The 12039-nt window shown below is 34.5% G+C and overlaps 1 protein-coding gene across 1 annotated transcript in view; it reads left to right on the top strand.

Moving 5' to 3' along the window:
• Dmd (dystrophin) overlaps nt 1-12039 on the top strand; it is a 1637847-nt gene that overhangs the window by 140643 nt on the left and 1485165 nt on the right. Inside the window, exons 3-4 of the mRNA XM_035449892.1 lie at nt 903-1084; nt 2250-2381. Of these exons, the coding sequence (XP_035305783.1) occupies nt 903-1084; nt 2250-2381 (314 nt within the window). The remainder of the gene's footprint in view (nt 1-902; nt 1085-2249; nt 2382-12039) is intronic.

Genomic DNA, 12039 nt, shown 5'->3' with positions numbered 1-12039 from the left:
AAATATATAACAAAATAGTTATCAAGTAAGAACTATCATTATGATATTTAGTTCATTACCATTTAGCAAGTTTTAAAGAAAATATTCTATCATCTGTCTTATCTTTGTGAGTCCAAAGTCTTACAAGTAAATTATCTTTTATAAAAACTAAAGAAAACTATAACCCTAACTATCTGTCTTCAACTCCATCAATGACCACAGAAGGATAATATATAAACTCTAGAACTGACAGAGACATCTCACTGCCTGGACAGACACCCAACGTTCCTATGTAACATTGGGGCATCCATCTTCAGCCTATAGGAGACAGTGTGTCTGGCAGACTTCTCAGTCAAGCAGGAAATTTCAAACTGTCACATCCCATGAAGTTCCCTAAACAATGCAGGCTGATGTTACTTTAATTATTACTGGAAAAAAAAGGTTCGTTTTAATAGAGCCATTTCATTCTGTATATAATGTTATATTAGAAAAATGATTAGGAGGTTTCAAGCAATAAACCTTTTTAATAATTATTTAATTATAAATGCACCATTTTAATTAACATAAAATGTAACTTTCCATTGAAAGGAAAATGTAATTAAATATATTTTATTATCCAATGAATGCTACTCACTTAGATGGGCTAGTTTAGATAGTTTTACTTAGGAGAAAGTATTATAGAATGAAGTTTTTATGTGAGTAAGAAAAAGAAATTAACTTTAATGCTCATCTCATTGTTTTGCAAAATGCCAAGGACATTTCAGGCCTGATTATCATGTTCTAATTAGTCTCTAGAGGACTTTCATGGACAAACAAGTGCTCATTAATTTGTCTTTTTCCTGTAACATCGATTTGTTCATTACCCATTCAGAGACTCAACTATAGAAACCAAAAATTGATGTGTGCTGTTAATGTGCTTACAGATGTTGCTACAACTTATCCAGATAAGAAGTCCATCTTAATGTACATCACATCACTCTTTCAAGTTTTGCCTCAACAAGTAAGCATCGAAGCAATCCAGGAAGTAGAAATGTTGCCCAGGCCATCAAAAGTGACTAGAGAAGAACATTTTCAATTACATCATCAGATGCACTATTCTCAACAGGTAAAATAGACCACTAATATGGGAGAGTTTTCCAATTTTATGTCCATCTTTAGGCATAACTTTCACACATGTATACAATGGATATAGTTGTATATATGTAACAGTACACACACACACATATATATACATATATGTATATGTATATATACATATATATGTATTTATATATATGCGTAGCATTTTATGTGAACACAAAGACTAAATTAGCCTTTTAAATCTCATGTAACACATGTGTTATCATTTTAAAAACATTGCTATATTCACTTCTATATGTATTATAATATTAAATCAGTTTACAATAGATATTATACTGTTTCTATTTATATAATGTAAAATAAAATTAGAGAAAATTTCATATATACATTAAACTTAGGTTTGCCATAAGGAATGGTAAAGTGCAAAAAAACAGGAAGAATAAGGGCAAACATTTTATTCAAAATGCATTTAAAATTTTAGTGGTAATTTTATGAATAAATAGATTTGACTATTAGTTTTTTCCTTTTAAAGGGAAAATATTTTAAAACATATTTACTACCAGTTAAATCAACAATGTATGTGTATATGATAAATGTTTATTGCATCAGTGTAATAAGTACAAAAGGATTCAATGAATTAGGTTATCTATCATTCTTAACTATGGGTATCCTAAGTGTTTTATTTTCTTAAACAAAATCAATGATGAAAAAAACTTTAGCAAAATTTTGCTGAAGAAATTGAAAGTTCTTGGGGCTATTTTTTTTATTCTACTGAGCTTGTTCTATTTTTATGTTCATGACAACTTTAGACCATATCAAGTTATTGACCTGATGAATTATGGCTTTATTTACTTTGGGTACAGATGAAATTGCTTTTGGGTACCCATTTTTGCCAGGGTATAAAGTGTAATGCTACATAACTACTCTATTTATGTCCTTGTCGAACCTGAATGGTAAATCCTACCCTCATTATCTTCTCGGTTTCTCTGCTCTCCAGAAAGACCAAAACTGTGGATTCATCTTTTACAGTATAGCAGAGTTTACTATCCTTTATGTGTTTAAAGTTAAATGCTTGATCTCACCCTTTCTGTTTAATGTTCTGTTTTCTAGAAGCTTGGAAAGCAGTCCTTTCCAATTACTTAACACCTTTTCCCTCTTCTTGCTCCTTCTCTTCCCCAATCTCTTTACAGATCACAGTCAGTCTAGCACAGGGCTATGAGCAAACTTCTTCATCTCCTAAGCCTCGATTCAAGAGCTATGCCTACACACAGGCTGCTTATGTTGCAACATCGGACTCCACACGGAGCCCCTTTCCTTCACAGGTCTGTCAACATTTATTCTCTCTTTTACAAACCAGGGAAATTTTTCCAAGGGGATCTAACCTTTCCTTTGCTGTGTGAAGTCCTCAGTGCATTTTTTCCTTCCTCAGATATGTTCTGGTTTCCACGTTATTATTAGATTCTCTCACATAATACTCCTACACTGAGATCTACCTAGTTTGACATATACTGATACTTCACTAAGAGGCAGATCTCAGGATTGTAACTGTATATTCATGATATAATTGTACTCACAAGGGTTTCTTTTACACAATCTGTCAGTGTTTGTAAAGAATTTAAATATCATCTAAAACTATGGATACACCTGAAACTCTGGACATATAAATAAAAAGGGCTAACTGAGTTAATTTTATTGCTTGGGGGAGTTTTTTTAAAATGCCTAGATGTCTTATGTGAAAACAAAATTTCCCCCAAGCAGGTATTTTCATTATATATGTATTCCATACAATATATGTTCTACTTAAGAAAAATATAACCCCCAAGCTACTTGAAATAATCTTATGTGATTGTAAAACAAATTTTGTAGTAGGTATAAGAAAAAGTGTCATGCAAACAATTCAGATTTAGTGTAACTTTCTAACTTTTCAATATTATAGGAAAGCTGGAAATATGAGAAAATTGGACCTGTATTATATGTAAGAGTATGAAAATGAAATATTAAATTTTCCAGGATTACCTTTGAGAAGAAATCTTTATTTCACTCAGAGGAACAGTTTGAAAAGTTCTTAAGGAAGTGACTTTTGTCAAACCTCCACTGAAGGGTAGATTAGCATTATGAACCTATTGGTATATTTAAAAGCACTCATTTTAGGAGACTAAATGACTTTTTTCAAGATAGTGATCTGCATTTACACATCGATCTATGTCTCAGCTAATTGATGGATGAGGCTAAATATTCTATACCCTGAAAGATTCCCCTCAAAGGAAACATCTGTTTGAGTGCAGAGATACACCCTCTGTTCTAGGCTAGTTTCTTGCAATGCAGAGGAAAGTTGACTAAATAAGGAAGTGTGTTTCAGATTCGTTTTTAACTTGGTTTTCTTCCCAGGTTTTACAAAGACTAATTTTAAACAAGAGTTTTCAACAGTTTCTTCCTTATCAGTAAATAATAATTCTATCCACCTGTTACTTAGGGCTTATGTCAGTGTCTTTGGCATGAGAAATGCTATTTTTATTACCATTTTAAGTTTAAATTTATCCTCCCTTCTCTCACACATCCATACCCTTAACACTGCTTTAACTCTCTCCCATGGAAACCACCAAGATTTAAGGGATATATCCTACATTTGGAAACAAAAGAACATAAGCCAAGACAAAGATAGAAGAATTTTCTCCCTCATTATCACTTTGCTGAGCTACATTTTCTGGGTTTTTCTCTAATGCCTTTTCTGGCAACATGTCTTTACCTCATTATCACTTCATTAAGGCCTTGCTCATATATGATTCCTTAATGAAATAATTGCAAGTGATCTTAACAATTGGCAGGTTCATTTTGTTCACTTTGCCTTTGTCTAAGTATCACTAAATATGTATTATGACACAAAATATTCAGTGCATTTGTTTTGTGTAATGCAGCCTGCTAAAATAAACCTAATGTTTTTTTCTTGCAAAAAAGAAAAGCTGGAAGAGACCAGCAATGTTGTATTGTTACAGTTGCTAAAGGAAGCACATCAGGAGATGGTTTCCCACAGTTAGCTTTGAGAATTTTACGTTTTCACACTACCAAAATGTTCACTGACATCTTTGGAGGACTGAGCCTACACTCTTCCCTACAGGTGGTAGCTTTCATACTTACAGTGAACTCAAAGTCAGTTGGATTAAATCACACCAGGTTTTATGCATATATTTGGATATATGTGGGGAAACACCAATTTTCTTTTTATTTATAAGAGAGTTCTGAGCAGGTGACTTTCCCATGCAGAAACCATAAATATCATCACTCCCTCGTAGCCTAACAATGCTTTTCTTGTTAATGGATGTTCTTTTACAAACTCCCTCCTGTGGACTTTCCTTTACTTACACATTAAAGAAATATTCCTAGTGACTGGAACAGAAGTTCTTTTTTAATTTTTTAAATTTTAATTAGAAAGATTATTTTACATGTCAATGCCAGGTCCCTCTCTGGATCCTCCTCCCCTGCCCCCCCCAAGTAATACCCTACCTATTCCTTACCCTTTCTGCTCCCTAGGGAGGGTGAGGCCTTCCATAGGGGGGTCTTCAGAGTCTGTTGTATCCTTTGGGATAAGGCCAAGGCCTACCCACTTGTGTCTGGAACAGAAGTTTTACACTCAGAAAATTCATGTCTCTGTTCTGTATTCTTTTTCAACACCTGTCTCTTTCTCTTCCCACACCATTAGCATAAAAATCTATACAAAGGTCTCCTATTTTTAATCTGCCTATCCATTATTTTATTAATGTGATTTAATCACATCTTCGATCTAAATGTAAATGATCACTGTATCTATGTCTTTACTAGTCTCAGTCTCTAGTTACAGACACATTTCTAGATCATTTTCAACAATTTTGTATGTGCTTATTTATCTTGATATGTCCTCAAGTAAACTTTGTTCCATTGCTCATAGTCTTTTCTTTGTCCTTCTTGTTATTGTAATGAGGATATGACTCATCAGTTATTATGGGTTTATGAGACATACCCTTTCTTTCCTATATTGATCCTGTAGTCAATAATGAGACAAATCTAGTCAATTCTTTCTTTACCTCATTTCTACACTGAATTTTGACAATTCATCATTCTTTCTGCCTCTTTGGGCAAAGTTTTATTTTGATTTCTCTATCATGTCATTTTCTGCTTCCTCTAAGGCACATGACCATAGGCATTCCATAGGGAGTATGAGGGTACTTTTATGTGGGAATATTGTGGGAAAACTCAAATATGCCCCTATATTGGAGGGCTACAAAGATCTTTGTTTATGTTTGTATATTATATACAGCTGAAAGTATGTTCAATTAATAAATCCATCAATCCCAAACTATTGTACTTACTCTTCTATACCTCACAAAGCCTAGGAATCAGGCTTTGAAAAGATATTTATACTTTGTTTGAATTCTCACAATTATGTATTCTGAAAATGGACTTACAACAACAAAGGAAGCATTTATCTGATTTAATTCACATTCACAGTTTTCCAAAGACTTTCAAAGAGATAGCTCCTCTAACTAATACAATATATGTATGAATTGATTTTGTCAGAGTCAATTTTTATCAGAATCACAAGTTAAAGGAAATTTAAATAGGATGGATTATTTGTTGAATCAGCTAGTAATATACAGAGGTGAGATTCAAGCTCAATGTCATGACTTCTATATCTGCTGTCATGTTCCATAACCACAAGTTCCTGAAATTGACAACAAAATGGTTTATTATTTCTTATCACCATTGCACCTGTGCTTTAGTCTTTTAACATAAGTTGATGCTGAAAAGTATTTAGAATGAAATCTTCATCTTTGCTTCTCATCTTTGTTGAATAGTTGCTGTCAACCTTAGAAATTATACCTATTACTAATAGAATATTTATCCATGTGTAATCTAAGAAACAATTGAGCATTTCAAGTAGGGATACTAGGCATAAAGTACATAGAAATATTGTAGATAAACATTTCCATAGACAAGATCTTTATTGTAAAACTAATAATTGGAACCATTAGGAGAATAACAAAACTGTAGTTACTGATCTCTTCAAAAGAGTTAAGCTAGAAGGTAAGCATAACAACTTTCTCTAAAGGTTTATTCATGGCAGATATTCATAATGCACTGGATTGGCCTTAGATACATTTACTAGTCAGTTACAATAACAGTTATGTATTCAAAAGCAAAAAAAACTACAATGCAAGCACCAATCATAAACTGATGTGCATGTTCTCATTATTGGTCTCCTTAAATACAGTTCTTTTTCCTCAGGTCTTCATCTGTACTTCAGGGCTTGTCCAGCTCTAAGTTTTCATCTTCTCACTAAGTAGGAGCACACCCCCCCAAACACACACTCTCATGTCCAACAAATTAATATGGAACTTATTCTTTCTCATAAGCCTCCTCTTTCAACTCTTGTTGCTCCTTTCCATCATTTCTGCCATATTTCCTTTGCTGTCTCTCAGCTCCTATTTTAATACTTCTTATGATCTTTCTACCACACCTCAGCAATATGTCATTCCTTTTCTATAAAAAGGTTCTTTATTAAACCTGGATTCTATGTTGACACTCACCTCTCCCTGTATACAGGTTCTCATGAAAGGATTCAGTCAATTTTGAATCAGAAACACCTGGTAAAATATTTATCTGTTCTGACTGGTCAAATGTATCTGAAAAGACTGGGTAATCTCATTACCCAGATAATAACGACTATTAATATAAAACATTCACAACAGTGAGCATTGATAAATATAAATATTATTTGAACCTATTAGAAGGTATGTACATGTTATATGTGAATACAATGCCATTTTAAATAAGGGATTTGAGCTTATATGATTTTGTTTCTGAAGAACATAATGGAATCAAACTTTGTAGGCACTAAGGGATAACTGTAGCTATTTAATTTATGCTATTCAAAAATTTTTACTTCCTTTCCCCTTCTCCTTGTCTCTTATTCTTTGTATACTTCACATGTTATCTACAGCTGCACTAGATTCTCTCTGTGATTATGATTCATCTTACACTAAATGGCAAGTTTTAGGATTTGAATGTAACATTGGAGGAAGTAGTTTCATCAGAATTTGTATATATCAATTCTATTTCATTCATATTTGCCATTGAAAGATATGGATATATTGAATGTATGTTTTGATAAGTGTGCTTATCAGTGTAAATATATACTGGCAAGCACTTGTATTTTCTTTTCCTTTGAAAGAAACTGAACTACTTGTCTATTTTTGTGCCAATACCAAGCTGTTTTCAGGACTATAGCTCTATAATAGAACTTGAAGTCGGGGATGGTGCACATTCATGGTCCCCTGGAGAAGGGGAAAGGGACAAGACCTCCTGAGCAAATTGGGATCATGGGGGAGGGGAGAGGGAGCTAGAAGAAAGAGATGGTGAGAAGAGGAAGAGAGAGGAGGACATGTGAGAGTCTGGAGATTTAGTCAGGAGAAGAATTGAGGAGAGCAATAAAAGAGATACCATAAGAGAGGGGGGCATTATAGGTTTAAAGAGAATTTTAGCACTAGGGAATTGTCCAGATATCTATGAGTTTGACCCCAACTAACAATCTAAGAAGTGGTGGAGAGGCTACCTTAAATGTACTTCTATGATAATGAGATTGATGACTACCTTTCATGCCATCCTAGAGCCTTCATCCAGTAGCTGATGGAAGCAGAGGCAGACACCCACAGCTAAACACTGAGCTGAACTCTGTAATCCAGTTGCAGAGAGGGAAGGGTGATTAGTAAGGTGTCAAGACTAGGCTGGAGAAACACACAGAAACAGTTGACCTGAACAAGGGCATGCTCATAAACCCCAGACTGATAGCTGGGAAATCAGCATAGGACTAACCAAGACTTCCTGAGTGCCGGTGTCACTTTGGAGGTCTGCGCAATCTATGGGGTCTCTGGCAGTGGATCCATATTTATTCCTAGTATACGAATGGACTTTGGGAGTCCTCGTCACATAGAGGGATATTCTCTAAGCCTAGACACAAAGGGTAGTGTCTAGGCCCTGCTCCAAATGATGACAGACTTTAGACATCCCCCATGGAAGGCATCACCCTCCCTGGGGAGCAGAAAGGGAATGGATTAGGGGGAAGGTGAGGAAGGGGAGGAGGGGAGGGAGAGGGAACTGGGACTGACATATAAAAGAAGCTTGTTTCTAATTTTAAAAAAAGAAAGAAACTGAACATAGTTATACTCAAAAATAAGAAGTAAAATTTTCCCTTTGGGAAATTTTTGTTTCCCTAGTTTTATCATTTTTCTGGTTAAGTTTGAATAATTATTTTTCTATTAAATGATTTAGCCTTTGTGTGATATGGTGGACACATAATTTTTACCATATGTTTATTGTCTTCTGAATTTAGTGTGCTGTTTAGCTTCATTGGAGATGAGATGATTTTGATATAGTTGTGAATTCTTTGGTTTTCATTTTTATCGTGTCTTTTGTTGTTATCACATATTTTATATAATACTTAAAACAAACACTCATGCGAAGGCTCTTAAAGTAACCCCATAGTTTCCTTAAGTTAATTAAAATAACTTTAGTCCTACTGTATCTTGTCTAAGTTACCACATTAAGAATGATTTTATTATTTATTCTGAGAAGCTATACTCATGTGAATACCACATGTTGATTAAGTTGTACTGAAATAATCGAACTGAATAGAAGAAAATACATCTGAAGTTACTCTCAGAATATTTTTCCACATATCTTCCTGGAAATCTATGTAATATATACTTACCTTAAAAAGGGGGAAAACATAGTTGACTTCAAAATGTTGGCAATATTATAGTCATCTGGACAAGGTATTTTCTAACTCACACAGTATTATATTAGGAAAAAGTGAGATAGGAAAGATGAAAAAAATATATCAGCCGCTAGTAGTTTATGCTAAACTTCCCTAGGAATTTATGGAATTCGTTGTGCTCTAGGAGAGAATTTCATTCTTATTCTGGATGCATCTGAGTTTGCAGAGGCATGCATTTGATGCTCCAGAAGAAGCAGGGAGTCATGAATTTCTGAAAACCTACATTAAATTCATATTTGCTTAGAGGAGCATCTGTTCTTGAAGAGGAAGTATATTAGCTGAGCAATGGGGAACAAATAATGGCATTAGAGTGAAAAAGGTCCATATCCAAACCTCATCACTTTCTAGCCATGTAGCCTTGTGACAGTTTCCAGTATGTCCCTGGCCTCATTTTTTCTCATGTTTGTTATTGACTTCTATATAATTCATGGATTAAGCAGATTTCATGAGGTGAACTATATGAAGAAAATTCTAGGATGTAAAAACATTGTAGCTTCTCAAAATGGCAACCATATCATTACTGTTTCAAAAATCAGAGGTTAGCAAGTGTTTCTGATCTGATAACTACTTGTTTTAAAACTTGTAACTTTTTTAATCTTGACCTGTATGGAGGTGGGCAGTTCTATGCTGTCATGTGAAGGATTCTAATGTAATGGGCACTCTTTTTAGTTCTGAAGTTGTTGAGGAGCAGTTTTAGCGCCACACAAAGCAGAATATAGTGAAGCTTCCTTATTTAACAAAACTCTTATGTTTCTTTGCCTTAGAATCCTATGTGTGGGTATATTATATGAAGGGAAGAGAAGATATTTCACAGATTTTATCATTGGTTCCTGTCAACTCAACTTGCACCTCAAATTAAGTGAAGACTGAATAAAATGATGAACAGGGAGTACATAGCCATTAATGGAGAGCATTCCTTCCATTATAATAATCATTGGTCTGATTCAAAAGAGCATTATATTGAATTGTACATCATGATGTATTGCTGCAGAGAGACATTGAGTTATGTGATAGTTTTAAATAGAACTGTTAATTTATTTAAAAGGATTTATTGACTACTAATTACCAAACAGATGTATCAAAAATGTTAAACTGTCTTTGAATTTTTAAAAATCTATAAAATGCCATATTATTGTGTTATTATATTTTAAGACAAGCAGACAGCCTCTTTTTTTCTATCAGTCAAATGTTTTTATTGCATATTTTATCAGATAAATACTGGAACTCTGAGATTATATGACTAAAATATCCTTCCTATAGTAAGGTGGGAAAGAAATTTTTAGAAAATAGATGGAGGTAATTTATATAATGTTAAGTAATACATTTAAGATATAATGCATTTCCAATAAAAATTTTACTGAATGTCTGAAACAACAAGTATGCACATAATATCACAGGCTTTCTACTAGGATATACATATACTAATCCAATTCCTGGACAACAAACAATAGATAGTACTTTGCTACTTCTTTTTTTCCATTTTTATTTAAATTAGAATCCAGATCATTTTACATGTCAGTCCCAGTTCTCTCTCCCTCATCTCTTCCACTGACCCCTCCCTAACACCCTATCCCATACCCTTTCTGCTCCCCAGGGTAGGTGAATCCTTGAATGAGGGATGTTCAGAGTCTGTCATGTCCTTTGGGATAGGACCTAGGCCCACCCCCATGTGTCTAGGCTGAGAGAGTATTCCTCTATGAAGAATGGGCTCCCAAATTCCTTTCCTATGCTAGGAATAAGTACTGATCTACTACCAGAGGGCCCATAGATTTCTGAGGACTCCTCACTGACACCCACATTCATGGAGTCTGGATCAATCCTATGCTGATTTCCCAGTTATCATTCTGGGGTCCATGAGCAACCCCTTGTTCAGGTCAGCTGTTTCTGTGGGTTTCACCAGCCTGGTCTAGGCCCCTTTGCTCATCACTCCTCCTTCTCTGCAACTTAATTCCAGAGTTTACTCAGTGTTTACCTGTGGGGGTCTGCCTTTGCTTCCATCAGCCACCTGATGAAAGCTCTCAGATGTCATAATAGGTAGTCATCAATCTCATTATCGGAGAAGGGCATTTAAGGTAGCTTCTCGACTGTTGCTTAGATTGATAGTTGGTATCATCCTTGTAGATCTTTGGACATACTTTCTAAATTAGCTTTATAATACACAAACTTACAAAATACACAGTGCAACATATGCACACACAGGGAAACACTGAGAAAAACCACATATACAAGCAAACACAAGCTTTTTTGTGTATATATGCAATGTGAATGCATTTGTGTATGTGAATGGGGTCCCATATATAACATGGCATCTGGGTTAAAGTCAGAGAACTACTTGGGGTATCAGTCATCACTTTCTATCTTGTTTTTCATCTGCAAACACCATGCTAGCTGACCCAAGAGCTCTGAGTATTCTCCTGTCTCCATGTACAGCTGCTCATTATTGAGGTTCATTTTGTGTCTATTTGGTGGAACTAAACTCAGGCCCTCATACTTGCCCAGCAAGTACTTTTATTGTCTGAGCCATCTTCCAGTGATAAAAGCTTAAAAGCCTTTGAAATTAGACTGAAGTATGATTACTGAGAAAAGACTACTGAAACTTATTGGATGTACTTAGGTAATAGTGTACAATTTATTACCACCTGTGGTATGAACAAATATACACTGGATGTGAAACTCCAGGCAGAGTATGACTCCATCTTTATGTGCCATGGTCATAATGGAGACATATTTTTAAATAATTTTTTATATTATTGATACTTTATTTTTAGTTTTGAGATTACAATATAATTGCAATAGTTTCCCTATTAACATTCCTCATTTCAATCCCTACTCTGTCCATTCTTGTTTTCTCTCAAATTTATGGTATTTTTTTAATTATAGTCATATAAAACATATATACCTAATATATGCCCCTAAATACATACATACATGCTTAGTCTATATAATATTACTTGTATGAACATCATGATGGAGCTGATCACTTCATGGTGAATAGCCAGTTATAGGGCTAAATTAACAATTTGTTATGTCTTTGAGGCTTCCATACAATGTATTCTGATCGTATTTCCTCTCCTTCTCTCTACTCCTACCAAAGCCACCTGCTGTACCCAACTAACTCAACATTACCCACTTACCACTCTCTCCCTTCCCCCTTCAAATTCATGGAGAACAGT

Source organism: Cricetulus griseus, chromosome X, assembly GCF_003668045.3.
Source record: "Cricetulus griseus strain 17A/GY chromosome X, alternate assembly CriGri-PICRH-1.0, whole genome shotgun sequence".
NCBI lineage: Eukaryota > Metazoa > Chordata > Mammalia > Rodentia > Cricetidae > Cricetulus > Cricetulus griseus.
This window is presented reverse-complemented; position numbering and strand designations above follow the sequence as displayed.